The 15,697-nt window shown below is 33.6% G+C and overlaps 1 protein-coding gene across 6 annotated transcripts in view; it reads left to right on the top strand.

The window, feature by feature from the left end:
* Positions 1-15,697, top strand: part of VPS13A (vacuolar protein sorting 13 homolog A) — a 108,999-nt gene that overhangs the window by 45,882 nt on the left and 47,420 nt on the right. For all 6 annotated transcript variants that reach the window (XM_074856681.1, XM_074856680.1, XM_074856679.1 and 3 more), the window contains exons 30-45: positions 945-1,061; positions 1,145-1,248; positions 1,684-1,851; positions 2,490-2,797; positions 3,467-3,614; positions 4,498-4,648; positions 5,526-5,650; positions 6,514-6,683; positions 7,302-7,522; positions 8,697-8,929; positions 9,991-10,083; positions 10,575-10,931; positions 11,697-11,798; positions 13,223-13,381; positions 13,503-13,764; positions 14,673-14,833. In XM_074856681.1, the coding sequence (XP_074712782.1) occupies positions 945-1,061; positions 1,145-1,248; positions 1,684-1,851; positions 2,490-2,797; positions 3,467-3,614; positions 4,498-4,648; positions 5,526-5,650; positions 6,514-6,683; positions 7,302-7,522; positions 8,697-8,929; positions 9,991-10,083; positions 10,575-10,931; positions 11,697-11,798; positions 13,223-13,381; positions 13,503-13,764; positions 14,673-14,833 (2,879 nt within the window). The remainder of the gene's footprint in view (positions 1-944; positions 1,062-1,144; positions 1,249-1,683; positions 1,852-2,489; positions 2,798-3,466; positions 3,615-4,497; positions 4,649-5,525; positions 5,651-6,513; positions 6,684-7,301; positions 7,523-8,696; positions 8,930-9,990; positions 10,084-10,574; positions 10,932-11,696; positions 11,799-13,222; positions 13,382-13,502; positions 13,765-14,672; positions 14,834-15,697) is intronic.

Below are 15,697 nucleotides of genomic sequence, written 5' to 3'. Positions count from 1 at the left end.
GGCAAGATGGGTTGAATGTTTATTACTTTTAATTTTTCTGCTTTCTTTATAGATTGCCTATAAGAATTTACCACTTAGGACTCAAAAGTCTCTGAATACAAGATATGATATTTCCCTTTGTCATTTGAAGTAGTGTGTAACATTAATTTGGATTTGACTTTCAGCAGAAATGGACTAAGTTGTTGGTTGAGTCCCTTACCTGTTGATGTCTGTATTTAGCACTGTACCTGCAGATAGCATTGTGTGGCATGAGTTGTGTCTACTCACAATGAACAGAGATTATTTCTGTTAACAGGAAATAGAATATTTTTACTCTTATTAGGTTTTGAGGGGAAAAAAGAAAGGACTACATATTTGGACAGCTCTGTTCTGAAATGCACTATGTTTGTGCTTATATCTTTTGTAGGAATTAAGGTTGCCTGTACTCATTTTGAAGGATGCTCACTGTCCCTTCTCTTCAGTGTCTAGTTATGTTAATGGTATTAAATGATTTAACACTTAAGTTCTGAAAATATAGGTTGTGGAGATTTAATAAAAAGTCGCCTGTCATATGTAAACAAGACTAGTGATTGCAGATAACTAATCAACAGACCAGATAGAGTAGTGTATTAATGTAGCTATCATGTTACCACTATTGAAGGTAAACTGCTTAGTCCTGAATAACCTATCTCTTACTTTGTATTGTGCTGTGTAGATGTGTATAAAATGTGTTTCTTGCAGTTAATAAAATACTGATGTTGATTACTACAGTTTTTGAAGCACATGAGAACTGTATATTCAATCCTGTATATACAATTCCTTTGTGTTGTACTTGCTAGTATGAGTGCAGTCCATTTTGCCAGTGCTGCAGGATTGATACAAACTAGGCTTTGGGGAAGGGATGCTAAAATATTACATGTTCTCCTTGAAAAACTATAATTTTTATTATTTTGTATTTCTCACAGCATCAAAAAAATCAAAATATGAAGATGTTATTGACCTCAATATCTGTGCAGATTTATCCTGTTTACGTATCTTTATTAGAGAGAAAAGACATAGAATAGCTGAAATTCACATCGAAGGTAGGAACAAAACTTTAATCACAAAGGCACAAAACTTTGTAACTAGAATAGCCTCTAGATTTTGTATGTCTTTTTTTTTTAAGGTCTGGATAGCCAAGTGATCATGAAGAAAGCAGCAACAGAAGTGACTGCAAAATTGAAGAACATCATTATTGTGGATTCTGATGAGATGGCATTGTATAAAAAGGTATGAATTTCATGTCTCATTGATTTCTGAATGTAATAAAGATGCTAAATAGAAGTTACTTTGTGGACTCCACTCTTTAACTGTGGTGTGGTTTTTTTTTTTTTAAATAATGTTTTATGTATTTGCTGAATTATTCTCTGTAGGTGGACTGATTTCATCCCCACAACAGGTGATTGTTAGGCCGGCATTGATTTTGTGCAACTGTGATGCCCAGCTGCTCATTACATTCCTTATTTTGTTGACTTTAATGGGCAGAATTATTCAAGCTGAGATTCCAACTGAATACTTTCAGCTATTTCAAGGATTTTTTTTTTGTTTATTGTTGAGATGTTTGAAGTAAAAATGTCTTAGTGTGAGGTATTATATTTTATTTTGGAATTCAATTTCTCCAGCATAAGTTTTTACAGCAGAGATACTCTTTTTTTTCTTCCTAAGGCCCTTTACATCACAGGAAAAGAAGTCTTCAACTTTAGAATGATATCATATGTGAATGCTACAGATGGGATTGCATATACAAATATGGATGTTGTTGACAATCGTATCTATCTAACTGTTGGGTGTATTCAAGTAGTTTTTGTCAACAAGTTTGTTTCCTCTATCTTGGTAAGTTACATTTTCCAGATACTATTCTTTAGCATTCAGATAACATTGTCAGAGCTAGAAAAGGATAAAGCATCCCATATAGGGTGGTGCCCATTTGTGTAAGAAGTCTTATATACTACTGTAAAAACTTCACTGGGATTGGTGGTTGGGCTATTTACTTTTACTCTCCATTTGTTTGTTATTGTGGAGTGGGTGGCTAAGCAACAGTATTTGCTGTTATTGTTAGTATTTTTTTTCTTTAAATGGCTTGTGGCAGCTTTTAGATATACACATGGTTCATTATAATACTGAAATATAAGCAATAAACCATGAAAATTAATGTATTTTCCATAAATTCTGTGAAGTAAATCTATCTTTTACTCTCCTTATGAGTAAATAAAATGTAATTCATACAAGTCATGTTACAAGGTCATTGCTGTTACAATCTGATTGCCAAATATTTAGTATGGAAATTCATTTTTATATGTATGCATACTTTATCATACTTTGGGGAAGATTATTCTATTAAAGAATTCAGAAGAAGTGCATAGCAAAAATAGTATCTTAAGTTGGTTTGCTACTTAAAAAACTGATTCTTACTGGTTTTGAAGTAGTGTAATTCTTAATAAAATTCCCAAGATCTGTATTTTTTTTCTTAGGCTTTTATAAACAACTTTCAAGCTGCCAAGGAAGCTCTTACTGAGGCAACTGTTCAAGCAGCAGAGAAAGCAGCGACAGGTGTAAAAGAACTAGCGGAGCGTAGTTCCCGATTAGCACTAGATATCAATATTAAAGCACCTGTTGTGATAGTTCCACAGTCAGCAATGTCTGCGAATGTCCTGGTGGCTGATCTTGGTTTAATCACCGTGAAGAACCAGTTCTTTATCGCTAAAACAAAAACATGGTATAATCTCCCACCTGTTGTTGACTCTATGACAGTGAAATTGAGTGAACTAAAGTTATACAGGTAATGTAGTGTCAAGATTTTTTAAAAATTCATATAATCCTTTGGGAATACACTATTATCTTGAAATATAACAGAAAATTAATAAAGATTTTTATAAAAGCAATTAAAATGTATGGTTTAGGAGAAATAGCAATCACACATCTTTAAACAGAAGCAAATGTTTGTTTAGGGAATATTGTGTAGAGTAATAGACTCATGCATCATTCACTATTTAGGACAGGTTATACACATTTGTAAATGGCTATTTTGATGGGGTTTTCAAGCTATACATAGGAGGAAAGATATCAAGTCAGATAGCTGTAAAGAGGTCCTTGAAAATTGGCCTTGGTGCAGGGGTTTGGGGTAGGGAGAGGGAAGGGAAGGGGATTTTCAAACACAGTTGAAGAGTACTGAAGACAGAAGGAATTGCTCTCCAGTGGAAAGCAGGTAAGAGGTCTTAACTTGCAAGAAGTTAGTATGTTGTGTGTGGAGTATGTGCTTGATATGTCTCCTCCCTGCCAAGGCATCTAGTTGTTGGAGTAAGGCTTTAACTAGAGACACTAGGAGTATTATGAAGACTATTTTACATTACTATTCAAAAAGATGAGGAAAAGACAGAAATGTGTTTGTGTTTGTTAGAATGTGTGAGTGAAGTGTGTCAAGCTGGGAGTATTTTGTTTCTGTTCACAGATCATGCTATGAACAAGGTTCATTGCAAACTGAAGTACAGTTGCTGCAGCCACTCAATCTGGAAGTAGCTGTTGAACGAAATTTAGCTGCTGCGTGGTATAATGAAGTTCCTGATATTGAAATATCTGGCCGACTCAAGCCTATGAATGTAAGCACTGATTTCTGAAAGCAGCTGTTAAAATATCTGTGGAAAATTGATTCATTTTTCTGTGCATGAAAGTCCAAGTTCCTTAGTTTAGGGTATTGTTTGATTTCAAGACATACAGGTAGAGTAGATTTTGTTGTTTAATAGGGAAAAAAGAAGTGAAGAGCTTTCTGTTCTAATCTAAGCTCTGTATTTCATCTGTGATACTGCAGGCAGACTTTGTACTGTATATTACTGTTACTTGTTAGAAATGAGTATGCTGTTATAGTCGTCTTTTACCTGTTGGTTAGTATTTTTCAAAGAAGGATCGGAAAAAGTTCAGACATATTGGTCTGTTCATTAGCAGCGTGATCACCTGCTGAATTCACACCCATGACAAGCCTCAATATGAGTTAGCACATGTTTAAATTTAACAGGCAGTAATTTAAATAAATAAATTTAAATAGTGCTATTTAAATTTAACATCAAAAATTATATAACTTGTCAGTTGTATGAGGAAAACCAATTTCCCAAATTTTGAAATAGCACTAGTAACCGTTACTGTAAAGTACCTTGTGACTAAATGTGGATAACAGTTTTGGGTGACTGTAAGTCAAACTTCCTGTTTGTACATGTGTACATCTTCTAACATTCTATTTCTAAATTGTAGTTGTGTAAAGGAAGTTTGTAGACAAAACCAAAATAATGTGTGAACAACTGATTTCTAGAAGTTACTAGAGGAGTCGTGTGGATTTGAGAAAAACATTTTACTTGGTTCTTTAGTCTCCTAAACAGAGACTCAGATGAGATTAATTTGGTTTATCTGTTTGTTTGTAAACTTAGATTTTACTTAGCAAGCATTTAATGACCTCAGTTGTTCGGAGTTTAACAACAATCTTTTTTAAAGTTAATTCTCAGTCAGGAAGATATTACCACAATATTGAGGACCCTAAACGAGAATATAGGTGGAAGCTCTGGTGCATCAACATCTTTACCAGAACCAAAAGATACGATTAGCCATTGTAGTGATATGCACAGTACTTCACAGCACTCTGCAGGTAATGTTTTCTAAAATTACATGTGGTCTAGCATTTTTAGGTATTACTGTCAATTTATTATTTCTGTTGGAATTGCCTTTATGAAAGGATGCCAGATTCAGTTGTTTTTAACAGTATGCCTCTATTATCTTGACATTGTGGTTTGAGCTATACCAAACAATAATGATAATTAATAGGAGGCTGCTGTAGTGAGTTTTGTAGCATGATGTGTTTTGATGTAAGGACTATCTATTCTACTGACAGTAATGCAGTGAGCACCTAAAAGTCTGTCAGCTGGATTTGGTAACAACCCAACTTTGGAAAGTTGCTATGTTACTCTTTTTCCTGTGTATGCTGGTTCTGCTGCTGTTCAGTTTTAGATCTGTTTGTCTTGTCATAACGATGGCATCCCTAGAAGTTTTTCCTATTCAGTAGGCATCATTGCCCATAAACTCTTCAGCATACACTAGAAAAGAGCAAGTAAGGTTAAAAAAAGAATATTTTGTTGAACTCTTCTATTAAATGTGAAAAATAGCAAAAATGTGGCAAGATGAACAAAGGAGAATGAAAGTAAACTTGTATTCTTTGTAACATTATTGCACATAGTACCATATAACATTAAGCGAAGTTGTGTGTTTATGTCTTAAAGATGGAAAAATTGCATGTAGAACATATAAGTAGAGTATTTTATTTTCTCATACATTGTGTGATTTTTGCCAAAAGTAATTACAGAGAGCATGATAAACATATACTAAGTGTGGATATGTAGAGGAAAATGGAAGTTGTTGTCTTTGTAGTCATTAGTCAGGATGTTGGTTTTGTTACTTGTTTGGGGTTTTTTTTTTTCCTTATTTGCACTCAGGTAATTTACTTCAAGTGTTTTTCTAATTTCTGAAAGGTGTGACTGTTGTGACATCAGCTGTGGTGGAATTGCATTCACCTATGAAAATAAAAACAACGCTGAAACTGGACTTCAGATTTGACTCTCTGACTTTAGTACTGTATAGTCCAAATTCAAAACAGGTAAATACAATTTTGGTTACAAAGAAAAAGAAATAGCTTTAAGGTTGCCTAGAGTCCTGGAAATTCTGAACAGGGATAATTTATGAGCAAAGGGATTTCTAGCAATAGTAGCAAACATGATGGAAATGATAAACAGCTATTTTAACTAAATCACATGGCAGATGTCACAGGAAAGAAATGTGTGGTAGCACACAATACATGGCATGTTCTGTGATCTGACTAAAAATTTGCTGAAGTCTTATCTTAGTTTGAAGTACAGTTTGGTAAGAAAAAAAAGCAGAGGGATGCAACCTATTTTTTAGTTGCACACACACGTGTGGACGCACACATATAAATAAACTTGTGGAGAGAGATTGAGAATTTGTACTAGAGTATGAATGAATTTTTATTCTTCCGTCTTTAAATTTACAAAACTTGTCAGCAAATTTCTAACTAAAATTATGGTAATATTTTATTTTAAACTCATAGTCTGTTATTCAGATTTTGAACAATTTTCCAGTATCTGACTAAACATGACATAGTCATAAGAGGCAAAAATTAATTTATTTGGCGTCTTTGCATGTATTGTGTATTTTTAAACAGCAAACAAACCAAAATTGCATATGACAATTCTGCTTTCTTTTAAACATTGTCTTCTTCTCACTAGTGTAAGCTTTAGCAAGCTGGCAAAAGAGTAGAGCTTTGCTTTTTCTCAGTTTTCTCTGTATGTTATTGATTTTTGTTGTCTTGGAATTACCAGTGGGTTTATTTAATATTATCGTTAGAAATCTTACCAATTAGAATAAAGCTGTATATCACACCTGTGTATTATTTCCATTACCTGTAAGCAAATCTACAAACATATTTTCATTTGATTTAAACAGGTTACAAATTTGGATCAGAGAGATGACCTTTTGAAGCTTGCAGAGTTTAAATTAGTTTTGATGTCAGCTGCTGTCAAAATGTTATCGGATGGTTCAATGAATGCTTCAGTCAAGCTGGCAAACTGTACATTAGATGATAAAAGGCAGTCAATCCAGAAGGCTACACCAAGGTCTGCATTTTGACATAAATTACTGTTTATTGGAGTTTGCCAGAGTTCCATATGTTTCCATTTTAGTATTCTGATAAAACTGCAGTTGTTTTGGTGTAGTGGTTCTTAAAGTACATGTTACTGTATACTCATATATCTTACTTGCCTTTTGTTCCACATGTTGTTTATGAGAGACCAATATAAATGCTATAAACAAACTGTAAATATGAAAGAAACCAGGCTTTTAATATGAAATTAATAAATGCATTTAGAAAAATATTTCACTTTCGGTTTTAATAAACTGCTGGCTAAGTAAGACTAAGTTTTTTTTTCATGAAGAGTAACAAGTAAACTTGCGTAAAATATAATACTTTTGCTATGTAAACAAGGAATTGTGATGGTTTGACTTGTTAAAATTATGAACGCTTTAGTTGCCAATGTATGGGAGTCTAATTAGTTTTGAAGTTTTATAGAATTTATGTTAATGTTTTTATTGGTCATATTGTAAAATTTTTGGTGTTACTTTTAAAATTCACTCTTGTTAATGTATTGCAGCTGGAGTGAGAATCTTGAATGTTTTTCAGTATTTGTGGCTGGTTTTTTATTGTCTCATTAAATGCCACCTTAATGGTCTTTCAGGATGGTGGAAATGAAACATGGATTTGAAAAGAAGGTTATGGTGGATATAAGCTATAAGCAGGGGAGAGATGGCACTGTTCTTGATGTGATTGTTCAAGAGATATACCTTTGTGCAAGCATGGAGTTTCTACTTACTGTTGCAGATATATTCCTAAAGGCTAATGCAGAAAGTGCTGCTGCACAGAGAAATCTCAAACAGTCATTACCTTTAAAGGAGCAAGGTATACACTGGAAATATTTAAAAATATGTATTTAAATATCTGTTTAATTTTGGTATTAAAATGCTATCTTAAAAATTATAGCACTCCTTTTATGCTATTTCCTGTGTTTGTGTATATAGAACAGCTGCTTTTAACCATTGATGTTTCTTTGCATCATGGAAATTGGTTCATATCCCTTGGTCTTTATTTCCAAATGAAGCTTTGTCTTATCAGACAAAGGTAATACCTAAAAATGTATGTCTAAAATGTTACAAAATGGGAAAGGACAATTACAGATGGTGCTCTCTAGGTTTGTTTGGCTATCTTTGCAGTCTCTACAAAGTTTATAATGATGACTACCACCATCATAATTGTCATCCTCCTGAGAATGATGGGGCATATTATGCTTAAATATTAATTCAGCCTGGCTGATGTTGCTGGCTAGAAATTTTGTCATTTCACTTGTCCACTGGTGCGCATTTCTCCCTACATCAGGAAACAGGCTTTTAGTTTGAGTGTCTGGTTTGGTATTTCTAGTGCAGGACCCCTATACCTGATATCAGGAATTAGTCCATCAGAGCAAGAAATGGGCTATTTATGCCTCTAGGCCTCAAGTAGTTCATATCAAGTCTGCAAAGCAAGTCCCCTTCTTTTTAATCTTGTTTTCCTGTACCCTAAATGTCTTAGTTGTGTCCACCTCAGCTATGCCTGCTGTGATTGTTTAGTAGATGATCAAAATTTAAATAAATAAGGAAGTCTTTCATAAAAATATATTGGCACTGCAAATGGTTATGTCAAGCGCTAGTAAATGCTGCATTATTGTCCTATGGAAAAGTGTGTGCTTTGCTGCTCCAGAAAGCAGAAAACATGTCCAGCATTTTCATAAGACCCCATCATAGCTGACGGAGACGTTTAGTAAAGCTGATACATAGCCTCAGAGGTAATGACAGTGGTGGTACTGTTTTCATTTTGACAAAGAAGCTTTGTGGAATCTTGTATCTCAAAGTAATTAGAGCTTTAATGCTTTTGCATCTCCAGCAAAAAGCCTAGAAATAAGTCAGTTGCAGGGATCTACAGGGTTTCTGATACCTGTTGTGCTAGATCTTATCACAAAATCTTTAAAACTTCTCTGTAAGTTATGTAAATAATGATAATCTTTTAATGATTTGTCTAATTTAATTTATATTTTTTGAAGCACCTGTGCAGCCTGTATCTACAATAGAAATGAACATTGTTGTTAAAAATCCAGAGATTGTGTTTGTGGCTGATTTAACAAGAAGTGATGCTCCTGCATTGGTGGTTACAACACAGTGTGAAGTCTTCATTAAGAATAGCCCTGAGAGGTATAGCATGACAGCTGCTGTTAAAGAGATACAAATGAAAGCATGCCCATTTCTTCCAGAAAAAAGGAAAGGGAACATTACTACGGTGAGTTTGCAAACATCCAGTTTCTATTTAAAAGGTGCTGTGTAACTTACACTACTAGAATGCAAGCTATTTCTGAAGCTTTCATCATTAAAAACTGTATTACAGACATATGAGTAAAATTTTGTTGCTAACTTATTTTGTTGATTTTATTCTGTTGTGTCTGATATGCCAAAACTGTCATCTTGATCTGTGGCTCTGAAGTTTGTTTTGTATTACAAGCTAAATTTAAGAGCCCAGAGGAGTAAAATGTTAATAATCTCTTATATCCCATGTAAGCCAAATAAATATAATTTTATGAGTGTATACTATTGCAAATGCAATGTAGCAAATTTGGAATACTTTCAGTCTGAAATTTTGCATTAAGTAGCTCTGTAACTGAATAACAAAGGGTCACAGACAGAATGGGAAGTATGTATTATGAAATAGAGTACTTATGGTATGCTGTTGATAAATTTCTTGGTGTTGGATCCATTGTATTAAAACTGCCTGTTTATATTTTGGCAACAGAATCAGACTTGTTAGTTACTGTCCAGATGGAATGCATTGACTCCTGGAGCTTCTTGCAGCTTCTCTGCCTCTACAGCAGACTATACCTCAGTTAACTCTGTAACGAATTGTTGAATCAGAAAAAAACCCTCAATTTCACTGTATATCCAACTGTTATCTCTGTCTTCAGACCACAGATTAACTTTGAAAAACAAGTCTTTTCAGCTCTGCGTTATTGCCTGCTTACTTTATGGAGCTACGTAGGAAAGACCAAAGCTATAAGCACAAAGGCCTGGGACTTCCACTTAATCTCCTTATCAGATACTTTCATAGCAGCCCAGTTTACGCCTTGGAAGTGTAATGCATTTTACTGTAGCTGACATTTGAATTTTTAATGATTGAGAATGGCTGAGGTGATGCTTCTGATACTTTTTTCTGTATGTTTGAACACATGATTAGTGTTCAGATTACTTTTAATTTCCAAGAACCAAATAATGGTAACTTTTCCTTTTGGTGTGTAGTATTTACACACTTTTGATGTGTAGTATTTAAAAGTAAGATGGTTTTTTTTGTAGGTATTACAGCCTTGTGACTTCTTCTTTGAAATGAAACAGTCAGGTACTAATCCACAGACGGCTGATCTAACAATTAAATCTCTAACAATAAAAGTAAGTAGATTTTCATTGTGTTTTTAGTTTTCTACTACTTCCTGCTCAGAAGGCTTTGAAGTTGCTTGTGGGGTATGTTTCTTAAAAAATTAAAATCAGAAATGGCTGAAGTGGAGAAATGTTTCTTCAGGTCACCTACCTGTTTAGCATGTGAAAACAAAATTGAAAATTAACCATGTGTCACAATGCTTTGGTTTTGAAATCTGTGTTTTACAAAGGCCTAATGTGCAGAGATAAGTTTTGAAGTGTTCAGATAAAGCTTTGGATGATGTAGTTCAGAAGGCTCCCATCTGGAAGAAAGGCAGGGGTTGAAAATCTGAATAGGTTGAGCCATAACTTGCGGAAAGGAGTGAGTTTTCAAACATGAGTCCTGTGGAGAGCAGAAGTATTTTGGTAGTGTAACATACTTATTTTAATTTTGTGTCTGAAAGTAGCTGACTGTTTCCTGTGCTAGCTGCTCATTTCCAATTCCTCCAACTTCTTACTTGTAGGTTTCACCAATAATCATAAACACAGTAATTACTATTACATCAGCCCTTTATCAAACTGCAGAAACAACAGAAGAAGAGATTAGTCAAATTCCTCCAGATTTGTGGAATAAGAAAGACATAAAAAATCTAAAAATGTGGTTTCTTGAAGAGTCAAATGAAAATGAAGATACAAATCCAACCACAGAACTGGTTCCCACAGGAGAGTCATTGAAAATGAATATAGAATCTGTTTTTCTAACACTTGAAGCTGGGGTTGGGCACCGAACTGTACCAATGCTTTTAGCCAAGTCCTCGTTTATTGGAGAAGTCAAAAACTGGAGTACTCTAATCAACCTACGTTCTCGTCTTGAGCTAGAGGTGAGAAATCCTACATAAGAAAGAAAAATTTTCTTAAGATATGAAACCCACTATGTTACTTAGACAGTAAAAGAAAAATAATCCATATATTTGATGACTAAACTCCTGCAGATACATGTTGTTGGAGCAGGATGGAAATGAGGTGTTAAGGTAGTTAAAATGAAGATCTAATGCATTAGATGTAATGTATTAAGGGCAGTAATTGGTGTTATAGAGTAAATCTCACATTTAAACTCTATACAAGTTTCCAAAGGCCTGTTGCATCAATATTAAATTTTGGAGTAGCAACTGCCTAAAATTGTTCAGCAATTTTTATTTAAGATTGCAGTAGAAAATATTCATGTGTCATTTAAAATACTATGTGGTACCAGTATTGTATATAAAACGTCCAAACTGGTTCATATTTGGAAATTAGTGAAATAAAATTCAGTGCTTGTTGTAGGAAGATTCTTCCTTATTTATAATGCTTTAGACTTCCAGTGCCTACAGTGTAAGCCAAAATTATATCTTAGGTGACACATCTTATACCACTTATTTGGAAGTGGGTCTTTGCAGTAGGGAGTTAGCTGCCTCATTTGTTTCTATAATGCATTTGCTTCCATCTTACGGTGGGAGCTGAAAGTGCAATCTGATTATAAATCTTTTATATTACTGAAGTAATTAATATACTTGTAAATCAGGATTTTAAGTATTTTAAAATCTGTAGAGCTTTCACTGATTTAACAGTTGTATGTAATTTCCTAATTGACTTCTGCATTTCTATAGGTACACTATTTTAATGAGATGTTTGGGGTGTGGGAACCTTTGCTTGAACCACTAGAAGTTGAGAAGACTGATTTTTTCAAACCATGGATTCTTGAAATCAAGGTATATTTTCCAAAGCTGAACTCAAATATTCCATTTCATTAACTTAGAAGAAACAAATGCTCTGCACCTTTTATTACTGAGACTAATCTAAGAATTTTGTTCCTTCTTGTTGGCTACTGAGACTGTTCTTCCCAATTAGTGAATGAAACCAGCTTTTGCACAAGTGAAGATCCAGATTCACAGATCTGTTAAATAATACTGTCTTTCAGGTGGCAAGCAGACTTGATTCCAGTTGCACTACATAATCATAATGGCTTTATATCAGTTTCTCTAAGGTTAGGTCATATGCTAATGATGTACTCAGTGAAAGACAGAATATCACTCGTCTAATTCCACATTAGTATCTGTAGCAGAAACATATTGGAAAAACTGGTACCTGTTATTGACTAGCACAACGTGCACTGTGGGAATAGTGATCTTAGCACTTCAGTTCTGTCTTTCACAAGGAAATAGTCTAGATTCTGGTCTCAAAGTAGGTAAGCATTTATCTAAGAAAGGAAGCTACTTACCCTCCCCCCCCCCCCCCCCCCCTTCTGTTTTAACCGTTTTATTGCATTGTTTTTGGATTTTTTCAAAACTTTTCAAGTATTTTTAGCCTGAGAGATTGCTCAGAATGGAAAAACTGCCCTTTTACTAGGACTGTCATTATCAAACAAATTTCTACAGTAATGACCTCAGAAGGGTAAAGATTATGGGCTGAGATACTGAAATTAAGAAACTGCTATTAAAAATATTCCTAAGAATTTTCCAGAAAGATATGAAAGAAACCTAATGCAGGGGAGAGATGTTGCAATTAAGAAACTGCTATTAAAAATATTCCTAAGAATTTTCCAGAAAGATATGAAACCTAATGCAGGAGAAAGGTAGAAGATAGTAAGTCAAAATTATCTTCTTACCCAGATTTGAAATGTAACATTTGGAAATAAAGAATTTCCAGAAATGTTAAAGGCTAGGAAAATGTATTATGTGTGATTTTAATTTTTTTTCCTTAAACAAATGAAAACATACAAAATATGTATTTGGTTTGGAAATATAATGACTAAATTGGGGTTAGTGCTTTAAGAATATGGAAGCAATTACATATAATAGTTTTTACACATTGTTATTAGATAAGATAAATATTTTCACACAGCATTTACTGGATATGTCAGTAGTTATTATGTAAATGTCTGTTCTTTGGTTTTGAATAATCAAATTTAAGTACTGTTATTGGAGTTTCACTGACTTCTGAAATGTATCTCTTGCCACTTGCCTCCTTTATTCTCTCATGCTCTTGTTTTTATTTGAGAATAAAAACATGAACAAAAAAATGAAAACTATGGCAGAACATGGAAGTAGGAAAGGGAGAGAAAAAGAGTCTTGAGGTAAAACCTGCTTCTACAGAAGGAGTGGTCAAATAACAATTCTTTAAAATCTGCTTTCAGATGAAAAAGAAGGCTAAAAAAGCATTGGTTGAATCAGATGCAGAAGAAGAAAACTACAAAGTTCCAGAATATAAAACAGTAATAAATGTTTCCTCAAAAGACCAGCTGAACATTACACTATCCAAATGTGGGCTACAAATGTTGAGTAACTTGGGCACGGTAAGAAAGATTACTTAACTATACAATAGTGTCAGAATTGTTAAATGAATGTTTGCACAGATTGTCTTGATGAAGTCTCATTCATTATATTTGTGTTTTATATCTGTACTTTGCTTTCTAGGCATTTGCTGAGGCAGCTAGTCAGACTTCAGACATCTTCAAAAAAGACCGAGCACCATTTGTAATAATAAATTCTTTAGGACTTCCCATCACTGTCTCACCTAGTGATTCCTTTAGTGTCCTCAATGTTGAATTTGGAGCAAAAATATTTCATTTAAGAGATGGAGAGAATTTAAATATGGAATTTGTCAGAACTAAAAATGAGAGTGACCAGTTCACAGCAATGACAACTCTGAGCAGCAAGAGGTTTTACATTCAGATCTGTAAGTTTCAAGGTTCATACATCTTCTGTTTTTGTAAATACTGCATGATGCATAATACGGCAACTTGTACAGGTCAAGCAGTGTTGAGGGACTACATAGCATGAAAGGTATGTTTCTTTGGATTTTAGATACCTGGTAGCATTTGAAGTTCTGCTTTAGACTTTGCAGCTAAAAGTTACATGTATCATGCTTTTTAATTTTTGTAGCATAAATTTTCTACTATGATAAATGATTTAGGTAACTACTATTTATTTCATAATTTTACTGCAATCAAATGTTTTTGTTTGTATTCACACGTAAATGCAGAATTAAGCTGCCCAAAATAATTTTTTTCAGTAGAATTTGGAGGCCTATATATATGTGTGTTCATAGCAGAAGTTATTCTTAAGGGGGATGTTTTTAAGAAAGGATGGTTTTAAATAATTTAAAGTAAAACACAGTTAAAGCTAAAAATAAAATTTATCTATTTTTAATGGTGTATGTGTTAACAGTTTAAGTTGATTTATTGTAACAATTGACAGTTTTTTCGACACTGATTTTTCAAACTGGTCTTGTATTAGTTGAATTGGTCTTACAGTATATATGAGCTGTACCTTGTTACTAAGCATTACATCTTGTAAACATTTCTCTTTAGACACTAATTTTATTTGCAGTGGGAAAACCCACTTAAATATTTGAGTGATGGACTTATTTAACCTTTTTCCTGTGGTGAAAAAAAATCCTTGCTGTTTTTTCAGTAACGCTGCAAGATTGGCATATTAAGAGTGGTGATTGTACTTTTTAATCTGCTTTAAATTTTTTTAATAGATTGAATGATGCAGAAAATTCTATTGAATGCACATTTCTGTCTTTCAGATGTATCTTTATGGTCCTTCTGAGTCTTTCATTTCTCATCTTGTAAATTCTAGGTCCACATAATCATTCCACCGTGGAAAAGATTCCGTTGACAAAAGTAGGTCGATGTATTTACAGAGTGAGACACGAGGAATCAGGTGTTGAAAGGTCCATTGTCTGCCAAATTGATACTGTTGAAGGAAGCAAGATGATAACTATACGTTCTCCTATTCAGGTTACTATATTTCCAAACATTATAATTTCATTTTAATTTTTTAATGAATGAAAATGATCCTGTATTCTTTAAATATTTTCTAAAAAGTATTTTAAAAACCTATCTGAACAATTCATATAACTTTGGTGTGTATTATAAGGTAGTTCAGGAGACATTTTCAAGAACAAAAAGCTTTTTCAATGTGACAAAGACAGGGGTTGGGTGGGAGTGGAAATAGACCAGATTTTAGATCAGGATAATTCATCAGTAATGTTTTCTCGACTAGGTCTTCTTTCAGTCTTATTGAACTATTTGCTTTGTGTCAAGAAACCTCCATTAACCTTACCGCAAGGTTATCCTTCTATGGATTATTTCTTTGACTCTATCCTGTAGCATTGATACATGAATTTCAAGCTTAGTAGAGTCAGCTGAAGAGCGAGCCCTTTGAGCATACATCTTTTTTGATTGGATAGTATTTTTGGTAGCTATTCTGTAGTTTACAAGTACAGGGATGGTCCAGATATTAGTGTTCTATAGTGATAGTGTCCCTGTTACATTTCACTTGCTGCTTTTGCCCAGAGTAGTTCATGAGTTGGTTAATAACAAGATTTACTGGTTTTATTCTTCCCTAAGTCGAATTGTAATTTTTTTTCTAGAGCTAATAATGCTGTTAAATTAACCTGAAATAAAAAAAATAGTGTTTGTAAAGAACAAGAGAATTATATATCCCCCAAATTATAATGAACATTGATGGCTTAACCTTAAATAAATATTTGAGTTTCGTTGTGTTTTATGCCATATGGATTTTGACCCACACACCCTTATATCTGTTATGTTTTTAGGTGAAAGTTCTTTGAAAAGTTATTAGTTCAGATTTACTTGTCT

The sequence above is a fragment of the Strix uralensis genome, chromosome Z (genome assembly GCF_047716275.1).
Source record: "Strix uralensis isolate ZFMK-TIS-50842 chromosome Z, bStrUra1, whole genome shotgun sequence".
NCBI classification, from domain to species: domain Eukaryota; kingdom Metazoa; phylum Chordata; class Aves; order Strigiformes; family Strigidae; genus Strix; species Strix uralensis.
Note: the sequence above shows the minus strand (reverse complement) of the source record. Positions and strands in the feature narration are given on the sequence as shown.